We start from the raw sequence: 13900 nt of genomic DNA, 5'->3' as shown, positions 1-13900 counted from the left end.
TCCCATTCCTCAGACAACATGTCCATCCTGGGCATCCTGCAGTGCCACAATGATGCCACCCGAAGGTTGCAGGAACAGCAACTCATATTCCGCTTGGGAACCCTGCAGCCCAATGGTATCGATGTGGACTTCACAAGCTTCAAAATCTCCCCTCCCTCTACCGCATCCCAAAACCAGCCCAGCTTGTCCCCACCTCCCTAACCTGTTCTTCCTCCTACCTATCCCCCTCCTCCCACCTCAAGCCGCACCCCGATCTCCTACCTACTAACCTCATCCTGCCCCCTTGACCTGTCCGTCCTCCCCGGACCGACCTATCTCCTCCCTACCTACACTCACCTTTACTGGCTCCATCCCCGCCTCTTTGACCTGTCTGTTTCCTCTCCACCTATCTTCTCCTCTATCCATCTTCTATCCGCCTCCCCCTCTCTCCCTATTTATTTCAGAACCCCCTTCCCCTCCCCCATTTCTGATGAAGGGTCTAGGCCCGAAACGTCAGCCTTCCTGCTCCCATGATGCTGCTTGGCCTGCTGTGTTCATCCAGCTCCACACCTTGTTATCTCAGATTCTCCAGCATCTGCAGTTCCTACTATCTCTAAATTCTTAAGGTTTCACGTTTGAAAAATCTCATGGAAATTGGGAACCGCTTTAAGACAAACACTTAAATTTGTTCCCAATCTTATCAAATCTCATGGTGTAAAACAGGCTGTTTGATCCAATGTGCCAGTCCTGGCTCTTCGAAAGAATTATTTCATTAATTCCCACTCATCTGCTTTTCTTCCACAATGATCCTTCAGTTCTTTCCCTCCTTCAAATAACTTATCCAATTTCCTTCTGAAGATTATGGTCGAATCTGCTTCCACTGGTGACACAAAAGCAGAACACCTTGTGTTTCAACAAAGAAACCTCACCTAATTTGCATTTCATCTGCTAATGATCTTCACTGAACCAAATTTAAGAAGAGTGCAGATAATCAAAACAGATAAATAAGGAACCTCTAAAACACACTGAGCAAGTCAACACAACTAGTCTGCTTTCAAACTAGTAACGCTGAGTAAATGAAAAATCCATCGAGTGAGGTCAACTAGACTGATTGATTATCAGTTTTTTATTCTATGACCACACATTAAGCTCAGATTCGTTCTTCAGGGGGAGTTCAGGCATAATAATAAAAGCCTCTGAGCAACTTCCAAACCTAGTTGTAATAAATTCTAATAATTCTCTGAACTTGGCTAAAGAATGACTGTAAAGAGAATCTTCACAGAAAGAGTAAAATCACAAGCAATAGTCTGTACATTGCCACCCAACATGTTATTAATTAAGTTGAACAGAAAGCATGGTTATTTTGGCACCAGTGAGTTAGAATGGTGTTAAACTATATAACAGATAAGGCAACGTTAAATCAAGTAAGGTCAAATCTTATGCTTCAATGGCGATTCATCATTAACGGCAAGAGCTTCATGTATAATTTTCAGGTCTCTTGCACATAAAAGGTGGGTTCCAGTTTTCACAGATGTGTTTTTTTGATGGTCAACAACACCATTTGCTCACATTCTTGGAAATTGCTAATCAAATGGCTGAATGAATATTCCATTAAGAAAGTAATGCCAAGTGTTCACCACCACACACTCCTCTCTGGGTGGAATGAGTCACCATGCTGAGGGAACCCACTGGATTTTCACTCCATCGAGATCAAAAAGGGAAGTCAGGCAGGTAGCATGACGATGCATTCAAATAGCATCTTGAATGTAGGAAAGCATCAAGACATTTTACAAACAATTACCCAGCCAGAACCTGATACAGAGCCCACAAAGTGTTATTAAAACAGGTGACCAAACAATTGGACAATTGAATAGATTTTAGGGATGGTCTGAAGGTGGGGTGGGGCAGTGAAAAAGATTGAATTGGGTAGAGGGAGTGGAGAGATTTAAAAAGGTCAGAATTACAGAACTCAGCAGGCAATGAGTGATTAAAAGAGAGACGCACAACATAAAAAGCTACTGCTGCTGGAATTCTAGCAGTAAGGTGCAGTAAAGTTGAATCAGAGAATATATCCCAAGTCTTTGATGCTGCAGGGACCACCACCTATGTATCCTGCTGCTGCCAAAACCACAGGGGAATCTAGAACTATGGGACTCTTTAAAAATAAGGGCTCTTCCATTAAAACAAAAAAAAAAAAGAAAAGGAAAAAAAATTCTCCCAGAAAGTTGTTAGTCTCTGAACTTCTCTGGTCCAGAGTGCAGGGGAGTTTAGGCCATTGAATATATTCAAACAAGTCAGACAGATGTTCACTCTGCAAGGGTGGTCTAGGATTATTGGGGATAGGTGGGAAAATAGAATCAAGGCTACAGCCAATGATCTTATTGAATGCTGCAGTAGGTTCAAGGGGCTATCTTCCTTGTTATGTTCTTAGGAAACCTTTAAAATGGTGGTCGGAATGCCTTACTCTTGCATTCTGTGCTTCCTGAAGTTCTTGCAGCCTCTGTGCTCGAGCTTTGTGGTCCAGTTTCTCAAATATTTTCACTTTGCCCAGCACGGACTGCTGTTCATTGCCTTCACCCAGCTCCTCGTTCTCGTCCCCTTCCTCTTCACCCGAAGGCTGCACAACTGGAACAGCAGGTTTCAGCGCCGTCCGAACCCCGAAAGAGGGTTTTGAAGCCACAGGAGGGGGCTGCGGCTTGGAGGGTGGGGGGTCCTGACCACGGGGGTGCTCGCTGCTCCCGGGACTTGGGCTGCTATATCGAGAATCATATCCACGATTGGAATCATGATACTGCCTTTGCGGCTCTTTTGGATACGAGTGTACTTCAACTTTTGCCTTAAAATGGGAGGAAAAAAAAATATGCAACTGTTAAAAATCAGATACAATTGCTACGATCTTCAACTGACATTTTGCAGCTTTAATAACACATCATAGTTTGGGCATAGCAAGATCCCAAACCAAAAAAAAAAGCAAAAAAGTGATAATGACAAGATCTGGTTTTTAAGTGTGAATAAGTAAATGCTGAAAATACTCAGCAGTTCTGTGCAGAGCAATGCTAATTTCAAATGTACCAGGTTGATCCTCTCCTATCAGAGTTGGGAAAACGGTAGAGAAACAAAGGCGCAGTGGTTATGTTTCTGGGCCAGAAGTCATGGGTTCAAATCCTGCCACAGCAGCTCTGAAAAAAAAAAAAAGGACAGTGTGGAAGGCAAATGGGATTAAAATTAATCTCTTCTGCCTTCCACTGCACTTCACTACCAGCCATACAGTTGAGCTCCAGGGTCACAGTAAACCCCTCTTTTATATTCTAAAATGCTGCTTAATTCCTACCTGTTAGTCAAGCTGTTGGTTACTTCTCCTAATATTACCTTTTGCAGTCAAACTTTACTTTATATATATTACTGTGAAACATCTTTAGATATTTTATTTCAACTTGCATTTACACAGTGCTATTAATGTAATAAAGCACTCCAAGAAACATGATACCGAACTGCATAAGGATGTATGGGAGTAGACAACCAAAAGCCTGGTCAAAGAGGTAGGTTTTAAGATGCATATTCATCAGGAGGAAAGAGAAGTGCAGTGGTTCTGGGAAGGAATTCCAGAATTACGGCCCATGTAGCTGAAAAAGATACCAAGTGATCAAGTGATTAAAATCTGAGATGTGCAAGAGGCCAGAAATGGAAGAGTGCAGAGATCTGGGAGGATGACAATACTGTACATGGTTCTATGAATAGGGAGCAAAAAGAGGCCATGGGAGGGATTTAAAAGGTAGAGCAATAATTTTAAATCCAGGGTGTTGTCAGACCAATAGGTCAGCAAGCGCAGGAGGAGTGATGTGTTCTGCTTAAAAATTATTTCAGTGTAACAAAAGCAAGAGCAGATCTTGTGCAAAAAAATCAAGCAATTAACGGTGCTCATTACCTTTGGAGGTTCAGGTTTAAAATCTGGAGGGGGGCTGGGATCTCTCAAGACTTCCCTGCTACCAGCTCTCCTCATTTGTCCTCTTGCTACAGCTGGTTCTGAACTCTGTTTCTGCTGAAAATAAAATCAGATTGTTATGGTGAAAAGGTACAGAATGGTCACAAGCTGCATGTAAATTAGTAATTCCCCTAAAGACTATAAAAAGACAACATTTATAATTCAATTCAACAATTTCCAGGGGCCCAATCTCAACAGAATTGATCACTGTAGCCACATTGTACAAGATTGCATAACTCTAAAGTGACAAACGCAAAACGAAGATAAAAAGGTATTTACTGATAAGGATAAAGTACCAAGAAATCAGTTCTGAAGAAGGGTCACGGTCCCAAAACATTCGCTCCGATTTCTTTCCAAAGAGGCTGCCAGACAGCAGAGTTTTTCCAGCAATTTCTGTTTGTTTGATTTCCAGCATCCACAGTACTTTTGGCTTTTATGCCAAGAAACCTTGTTGCACCAGGCATGTCCAGTTGCATTTACATGTTTGTGGGGTAGATTTGAAGAATCTAAAGCTTGGGCTCATAAATACAAGATGGTCCTTCAAACACCCAGTTGTGATTTCACTCAGAATGGAGAGAATGTGCAATTGTTGGAGAAAACAAAAAAGAAGAGAACTGCTATATTTAAGGGGAAGTTGGATTGACAGGAGGGAGAAAGGAATACAAGTTGATAAAGTGGGAGGAGACTCACATGCAGCATGAACACTGGTTGGGTCAAATGGCCTGCTTCTGTGCTGTAAATGCTCAGTATAATTATTTAATGTATAGACACCCTTCACATTTGAAGTTAAATGTTTGCTCCCAGGTACACATCTCGGTTGTGTTGCTCTCACCTCGTCGACATTTATTGGTTCTGATGATCTAGCCACAGAAGACACAGGAGGCTCACTGACTGGTTCATCCAGCTCATTATCGGTATAGGCTCCACCCTCTGTGTCCGTATCATCATAGTCACTCATGAGTCGACTGTCACAGCTGAGGTAGTCAGCTCCCATAGCTGAGAGATAGGACATACGGTCATCATGCATCTCAAGGTCTTCGTCTCCTAATCCATCAGCCTAATTTAAAAGATAGGACAAGGTAGGGCATCATCCTGAAAGAACAATTACATTCCCATCCATATGTGAGACACTTCTATTTCCCACCCCCAAAGGTGAATACAGATCAACAATGCTGGCTTCTCTTTGTGGGGAAGGCAGTGGGGAGAACAGGAAAGGAATATTTACACAATCATACTTCCTCTTAAGAGGATGCTGGATTCCTCCAATTATTCCCCCTAGAGCTTCAGAATATCTTTGGTTTTCTCCAAGAGAAAAGCAACCAGGTGAATCATATTCTGTGTGGGAAAATACTAAAATATGCTCAGTTCCTCTTAACAGCAAGTAGGATTTTCCCAACAAAACTAAACTGTTGATCAAAATTTGATCTGGTCACTTTTGTCACTCAGTACGTTAGAGCACCAAAATCTTTCAAATATGGTCGTAATGTTGCTAAATCACAAGTATTAGAGCTCATTAAAATCCTGGTCTCTATTCCAGTTGTGTTCCAGTATTACCTGCAATTGCAAATAGCTGTGCTAATTCTTCAAAGAATTCAAATGATTTGGGAATAGTAACAATACAAGACTATATAACAGTAACTGGGGTTAATATGCTTCAATGGCCCATCAACTCTTCCAGTTTCAGGGTGGAAACTAACTAATTGCAGTTACCTAGAACATACCAAACAATTGGTGCAGTTAATAACACAACTCGGATAGCCCATTGGGAAAATCCTAAACAATGACACACTTTTTAAACTATGCACTATTATTACTTTGCGGGAGGCTTATTTAAATTATGACTAAGGTTAATTAACGAGAGAGTCTACAGGGAAGAAGTGCAAGATCAGCTATGGTCACTGGAGTGTGTTGTGGGAGGGTAGTGGTGGTAGAAGAAAACTGAACAAAACTTGCACTTAATTGAAATGTAGTTAATCTAAAATGGATGGACGGGTAGATGGTGGGGGAACGAGAACACATACCATACATAGAACACTTACTCTTATCCAATTTTCTCTTAAGAGGAGCAGCCTGTACATCTTCTTAAATGCGGTCATTCTTTTGCAACACAAACGTGTTAATTACTGACTAGCACAGCTCAAGTTAGTTAATAAATTTTATAGAAGGAACCAAGAAAGGTTTTGGCTCCATTGATAATGAAACACTGCATTAATTAAACAACCTGCTTGATGAAACTGCAGTTGACATCATGATTTTCGTGTGCTACACTACGAGTAACACAGAAAAAAAAAGTGAAGGTAGTGTTATAATAGTCTTACTGGACAATAGGGGTGATCTCTCATAAGAGAGAGTGACAGCAGGAGAGACCACTGGTGATGGTTTAACCAGAGGGTCACCAGGCCTCGAGAGATTGAGAAGGAGAGTCCTTCGTGGTAACCTCAGCTGGTGTGGGAATGTATGACTGACTCTAATGTATATTATGACTAGTATACACTGTGTAACCATTGCTATCCTGAAACAGTTATCATTAACCTAGAGAAGAAATGGTGGTTCAGCAAGCCGTGTAACGCGAGACTCATTCAACACATACCTTGCTTTCTGAAACCCAAACAGCTGAAGCCTGGTGATCTCTTATCAGATCCTTTAGTAATCCATACCAACCATCGTGTGAGGAATTCAAATCAATTGTCTCTAATATTTTAAAAACAAAAAAAGAAATTCTCCTTCAGCCACACAAGAATTTGGAAGCAAGTGCATTAAGAGGAAAAAGAAAATTTGGAATGACACTATGATGCACTCGAGAACAAACTGAGATACATCTGTGATTAGCAGTTTAGGACAATCTTCAAGCCAGTACAAGAGCTATTACATAGACTTTATGCCACAAACAGGCCATTCTGCCCAAATGGTTTGGACGAACATTTATATTCCACTCAGACTTTCTCCCACCTATATAACAGCAAATCAATATCAGGATTAAATAAGTCCTCAGCTTCAATCCTATCTATTGCAATATCAGAGTCTCAACAGTTTTTTCTCTCCCCTGGATATACAGGCTGGACGAGGAAAGAGGCACCTCCACTCAAACAGTTTCTCTCGCTTTAATTTTTCAGCCAATGGGCCTTTGAATATGTCCCCCACCACCAATTTGTTCAGGGAACGTAGGTATCTATGGCTGGGTCAGTATTTCATCACCACCTGTACCCAATTCCTTTAAAAGGTGGCACTGGTGAACTGCCTTCTTGTGTTGCTGCCATAGGATGTAGGTACACACACACACACACACACACACACACACACACACACACACGCACGCAATGTTATTAGAATTAAACTGACAGAACAGCAATAAATTAACAAGTCAGGATGGTGAGTGGTTGGAAGGGGAATTTGCAGACAGTGGTGTTTTCATGTATCTGCTACCTCTGCCCTTCTAGATGGTAGTGATTGAGAGTTTGGAAGGTGCTGTCGAATGACAAATTGGAAATTGTTTCAAAGAGCCAATACAGACAGGATGGGCCAGATGTCATCTTTGTGCTGTTCTTGGTTATTTTGTTTTAAATACTCAATTTATTCATCCAGCATTTATTACCCATCCTTAGTTACTCTCAAGTTGGTAGTGGCGAGCTGCCTTAATTAAGTGCAGCAGTGCATCATGTGTAGGTACCCTGACAATGCCATAAAAGGAAGGGAGGGAGTTCCATGATTTTGGCCCAGCAATACTTAAGCAACAACAGCATATTTTCAAGATAGGACGGTGAATGGTTTGGAGGGGAACTTACAGGTGGTGATGTCTTATGTATCTGCTGCCTTGTCCTTCTAAATGTGGGTTTGGAAGGGGCTGTATACAGAGTCTTGAATCTCTGCAGTGTGTCATTTAGATGGTACGCTACTGAACACCTGTGATGGAAGGAGTGAATGGCACTACATCTGCACACAATCAAGTGGGCTGCTTTGTCATGGATGGTGTCAAGCTTCTTGAGCAAAATTGGAGGTGCACCCATCCAGGAGAATGAGGAGTATTCCATCATACTCCTTCTAGTTGGTTGACAGACTTTGAGGAAGTCAGGAAGTGAGTTACTTGCTGTAGGATTCCTAGCCTCAATCTCTCAGCCAGTATTTATATGGCTAGTTTAATTCAATTGTACCAAACGATGGTGCATTGATTAAGATTCTTTACCTGTAAAAAGATGAGAACAGCTCTTTCTTAGCTTGACTGCCTGATCATAGAGTTTCTTGGAACTCTTGGTAGAGCTTGGGTTCAGTCTCTGTCTCATAGTTTTAACACCTTGCTTGCTGTCTGGATTGAAGAAGATGACGATGGGGTACCACTGTGTATAGTTCAGCAGATCCACGGCCTTGGGTGTTACATCCAGCAAGGCATGCTTGTCCTGTTCACAAAAGGTGGACAATGTCAAGACTATGAAGTGTATGATGGACAAATTAAGCGTGCGTGTCTCTTGGGAGAAAAAGGGTCAAGGAGAATGAGGCAAACCATTCAAATCCCTTGAGCACTTTCCTCCACTCAAAATAGATTATAGCTGATCTATCCATCTATCTGCCTCGTGTTCTTTACACCAACAAAAAAGGTCCACCAGTCTCAGCTTTGACATTTCTAACTGGCAGAGTCTCTCTGCTTTGTGGCAGGGTTCCACCTTTGCACCATCCATGTATACAGCTACCATTCTCCTACAGGTGCCGAAATAAGAGATTTACTTTTTTGGAGTTCTTAAGAATCTAAAATCTTGTAATTCAAGGTGGGACGCACAGAGCATGGCTACTGCTCACAGAAGGGGCCATTCAGCCCCATTGTATCTGTGCTGGCTCTCAGCAAGTGCAACCCAGCCTACACCATACACTCACACAGTTTTAAAAACAGAAGTTCTCCTGGATTTTTGGCAGACTCCGAGACAAGGCACAGGTCTCGAGACTTCCGTTGTGCAGGATCATCATAAACAAGAGCAAACAGCAAACCTATCCCAGAGCAATCATTTATCATGCAGCTCCTCAACCTAATGTAGGTTTGGAAAAGGTTCCTGGTACTTTGGATTCTCCTTTCAGCTGCTCTCAGTGTTAGGCACTTTGTGTCAGAGGGCAATGCTCACAGTTTCCCGCTCTCTCTCAATCCTCCAATTTATTAGTTCAAGTCCAAGGATTCCAAACACAGAAACCTTGGATTTCCTTTCTATCAAGGTAGTTGTATGTCATTATTTACAGCCAGCTTTCAAGATAGCTGCAAGGGCCTCACTAATTGAGAGAGATGTCGGGAACCCCCAACTGAACAAAACATAAAAATCAATTTTCCGCAAATTTCTAAACAAAGTCAAATGCAAACACTTTCCAAAAACACGGTCAGTGACTCAATCGGCGGTCCTTTTCCCTCTGAGCCCAGAAATCATTACTTGAAGGCTTGCTCCCAAGTCTTCACAGCAATGCAATCCAGCTGAGATTTCGTTGTTACATTGAGGGAGTGCTGCACTGAGCAAGGAGAGAGGTTAATCTGAACCCTCATCTACCCTCTCAAGTGGCATTATTTCTTGAAGCAGATATTCTCCTTGTTCTCGTTAGTCAATATTTCTCCTGGAAAAACTGTGGAATGGATGATCTGGTCACATTGCTGTTTGTAGGAACTGTGTGCGAATTGGTTGCTGTGCTTTCGACATTATAGCAGCGATTACAACAAATGTTTTAATTGTTGTAAAGTGTTTTCGGGTATCCGTAGGCTGTGTATATAAATATGAGCCTTTTCTCCTGCTCCGCTGATTTACAAATGCACCTGTTTGGTAGAAAAAGGAATCCTACTGCATTTTTAAAATAATGAGTAAATGCTGAATGCTCTGCTCCGGTTTCAAGTCTAAATTACAGATGGAATCATATTTATTAGTGTTAGACGGGATTATTCAGCTCCATGAAGGATATTGAAAACATGCATGTCAGGCCTTCCTACATAATCTAATTAGCATTGAAAGCAATAAAAGTTATGGGAAGCTGCAAGTTGCAAGTTTCCAGTTTCTTCAAGCCAAGTACCACCTTGCTCCATACTTCCCACTCCCTCCCCACATACTACAAAGATCACTTTTCACAGGCAAAGAGATTTCCTTCCTTGAACAATTGAAGCATGATCCTTGCACGAAACAAAAAACCAATAACACTACCAGAAGGCTAGGTAGGCAATTTGTTTAGTAGCTTCTGCATCAATATCAATACAATCCAATGATTGGAGGTCAACGAATACAATCACGGAGTATCTTAATTTTCTTTTCAACCTCAGACATCATTCAAAAAGTAACACTCAAGATTCTTGACACCAAGGTCCAAAACAGTCCAGTTGATCTAAATCTTGTCCACAGTGCAAAATGGCAGGATGTATATCAAATACAAAATGCACAGCAGCAGCAGCTGCCAATCTCCCTCTGACTTTCTAAATTGTTGGAATCTACCACCTAGCAGGACAGAGGCAGCTGAAATACAAGAACACAGCTTCCTGCAAATTCCCCTCAGTCACATGCCAGCCTGACTTGGAACTACTTAATCCTTCCTCGAATGTACTGGGTCAGTATCCAGAAAGTCCCTTCCTGACAGCACTATAATTGCACTTACGCCTCATGGACTAGTGATTCAAGGGATTTTGCCACCACGTTCATGGGAAACCGGGATGGGCGATAAAACAATTGGCCAGGCCAAAGAAAACAAAAATTTCACATTTCAGAAATCTGTGTACTCATCCATTTTTTACCCCCCAGATTTAACAATTTTATAAATTAACAGATTCTGTATAATATACAGTTAACTTTGCAATTCCTCTATTCCTAAAAAAAATGTATTCCTCCAATTCTGCCCCAAGTATCCTTGATTTTTATCACATCACTCACTAGCTGCCATGTCTTTCTTATCTTGTTTTATTATTGCCAAAAGGTACAGTAAAATTCAAGTCGATGCCCAATTATTCTTACCTCTTCAATGATCTGTCTGACTGTGTTTAATCGAACTACACCTGTTGACTTCTCAGAACCTGCGTCCCTCGGTTCAGTTTCTAAAATATTAAAATTTACCATCCAGTTAATGCTCTTATGTAGACAGTGCAGACATGCATTGACTACCGTCAATTACATTTGAGTGAACAGTTTACTTACTGGCAGTTTTGTAGTCGTCAGGTAATTCTGTTGCCAGTTTCTCTGTTGCAACGTCAGCGATGGGCCCAAAGAGCACCACAGGCCTCCTAAAGCCAGCTAAATTTACAAGAGCACGTAAACAGAAACATACATTGTTAAAAGGGTTCAGGATTTGAAATACAGATATTTTCTTTCCCCTGTGAAATTACATTTTACGGATGTTGACTGGAGGGGATACATAATTACCAGGTCACTGGGGATAACACCTGTCTTTATAAAAAGATCCTCTGACCATTTTGTATCTGCGTTAGGGAACACATGGGATTAACATCTCATCTGGAAGACTGCACCTCTAGAAATTCAGCATTTTCTCTCAGAGGCACAGAAGTATCAGTCTAGACAATGTGCTGAAGTCTCCAGGGTGGGATTGACCAAATAACCATTTTTTAAAAAAAAAAACAAACATTCTTTCATGGGATGAGGGCGTGCTGGCTAGGCAGCATTTATTGCCCATCCCTAATTGCCCAGAGGGCAGTTAAGAGTCAACCACATTGCTGTGGGTCTGCAGTCACATGTAGGCCAGACCAGGTAAGGATGGCAGTTTCCTTCCCTAAAGTGAACCAGATGGGTTTTTCCGACAATCAACAAGGGCTGCTCTCATTATGAGGTGGGGGGGGGGGGGGCGGCGGCAGTGGTGGCTGGTGGTAATTTAACCCAAGGGTCACCACACCTGGGGTAAGGAGAGAAGTTGAGAAGGAGAGTCCTTCATGGTAACCTCAGCTGGCATCGCTCTACACCACAAAATTATAGTAGGCTGAAGATCATGATATACACTAACAGTCGGTGCTGTGATATTTATACAAACTGAGGTTTCTCTACTTTCACCCTTCAAACTATTGCTGATAAAAATCAAAATGGTCTTCTTTTGGATTTACAATGTACATATTGGTTCACAGCACATTTCTTGGGGGAGTAAAACTGGAAAATCTAATTAATTCCGAGAAAAAAAACAAAGAGAAAAGAGAAAAATTGTCACAAGATGCATGCAACTAATATACCAACTTCTCGTACCCTCACGAAGAACAACTCTCTCGTAAGCTGGGAACTTAGTGCCAACTGGTATGGCCGTAAGGTCCTCACGACTCTTCCGAAGATTTTTCTTCATTGCTGCTCTCTGGCCTCGCAACCTCCAAAAGTCTCCGCGGTCACTCGTGCTCGCTTTCTGGATATTCTGCACATTGGCCATCTGCTCAGCTCTGGCAGGAGAGATGCACAGTTATTATGCAGGCACTAGTTCACAAAATGAACCGAGTGCTGTGAAAATCAACTGTGATAGTCACCACATCAGTTTAAACACAAAATTGAAGTCATTCAGACGAAGAAAATCCACCATTTATCTCAAAAATATTCCCACCTTTTTGCTTAAAACAATAGAGCATTGTTAACATAGAAATTGGAGCAGGAGCAGGAGCAGGCCATTTCAGCCCCCCAAGCCTACTCCATCAACATAATGGCTGATCATCCAAATCAGTACCCCATTCCTGCTTTCTCCTCATAGCGTTCGGTCCCTTCAGTCCTAACAACTATATCTAACTCCTTCTTGAAAACATTCAATGTTTTGCCCCGAATCACTTTCTGCAGAGAATTCCACAAACTTACCAATCACTACATAAAGAAATGTCTCCTTATCGCAGTCCTCAAAGGCCTACCCAATTTCCTTAGGACTGGGACTCCTGGTTCTGGAGTTCCTAGTTGTCAGGAACATCCTCCCTGTGCTTATCCTGTCTAGTTCTGCTACAATTTTATAGGTTTCCATGAGATCCCTCATTCTTCTAAACTCCAGGGAACATAGATGCAGTCTCTCCTGGAAACACCCTTCGGTCCAACTAGTCCATACTTATCATATTGCCAAACTCAACACGTCCCACCTGCCTTTGGTCCATATCCCTCCAACCCTTTCAAGTTCATGAACTTGTCCACAAGTCTTTTGGACGTTATAACTGTACCTGCATCCACCACTTTCTCTGACAGTTCATTCCGCATACGAACCACTGTTTGTTTAAAAAAAAAGTTGCCCCTTGTGTCCTGTTTAAATCTTTCTCCTCTCACCTTAAAAAATATATACATGTCTCTTAGTCCTGAGCTCCCCCACCTTAGGTGAAAAGACCTTTGCTATTCACTTTATCTATGCCCCTCATGATTTTAAAAACCTCTAGAACGTCACCTCTCAACCTCCTACATTCCAGTGGACAAAAGCCCAAGCCGATCTTTATAGCTCAACCCCTCTTTTACCAAGATGTTCTTGGGAATGCTTTTCAGAACTCTCTCCAGTTTAATAATACCCTTGCTGTCGCAGGAATCTGTCTGGTAAACTTTTGTTGCGGTCATTACACTGATACAGCCTTCTTTACTGGAAAATATTTTAAAATTCAGACCGTTATGGATTCGAGAATTTAAAGCAAACACTTTTGTTTTGTGAGCTCTCTATAACCTCCTCCAGTTCTACAACCCTCTACGATCGCAGCACATCCCAAGCATTCAATGCTCGGAGACTGGCAGCCATATTCTCAGCTCTCTTGCTTGCAAACACTGGAAATCTCAAGTTTATCACTCAGTTTTTTTTTGCAGACCTGGCAAAACATGCATCAGGCTGGGAAAGTCACTTTATCCAACTTGTTAACTTTTCAGATATCAAATCCAATAACACTTGCAAAAGTAACACTGGCATAGTAAAGATCTAATTACGCCCCTTCAAATCCAATTCATCAAACAAAGACATGCAAGAGGCAGACTGGTTTGTGGCAGTCCCTTTCCCCATTCTACCCTG

At 41.8% G+C, this 13900-nt stretch overlaps 1 protein-coding gene across 9 annotated transcripts in view; it reads right to left on the bottom strand.

Moving 5' to 3' along the window:
* LOC109910664 (tight junction protein ZO-2) overlaps window positions 1-13900 on the bottom strand; it is a 118410-nt gene that overhangs the window by 5352 nt on the left and 99158 nt on the right. For 8 of the 9 annotated variants that reach the window (XM_048619245.1, XM_048619253.1, XM_048619204.1 and 5 more), the window contains exons 14-21: window positions 12145-12329; window positions 11095-11190; window positions 10915-10994; window positions 8142-8352; window positions 6552-6652; window positions 4794-5018; window positions 3905-4018; window positions 2444-2815 (exon numbers count right to left, since the gene is read on the bottom strand). In XM_048619245.1, the coding sequence (XP_048475202.1) occupies window positions 2444-2815; window positions 3905-4018; window positions 4794-5018; window positions 6552-6652; window positions 8142-8352; window positions 10915-10994; window positions 11095-11190; window positions 12145-12329 (1384 nt within the window). The remainder of the gene's footprint in view (window positions 1-2443; window positions 2816-3904; window positions 4019-4793; window positions 5019-6551; window positions 6653-8141; window positions 8353-10914; window positions 10995-11094; window positions 11191-12144; window positions 12330-13900) is intronic. The other variant, XM_048619210.1, reaches the window with a different exon arrangement.

The sequence above is a fragment of the Rhincodon typus genome, chromosome 3 (genome assembly GCF_021869965.1).
Source record: "Rhincodon typus isolate 14 chromosome 3, sRhiTyp1.1, whole genome shotgun sequence".
Classification (NCBI taxonomy): Eukaryota; Metazoa; Chordata; class Chondrichthyes; order Orectolobiformes; family Rhincodontidae; genus Rhincodon; species Rhincodon typus.
Note: the sequence above shows the minus strand (reverse complement) of the source record. Positions and strands in the feature narration are given on the sequence as shown.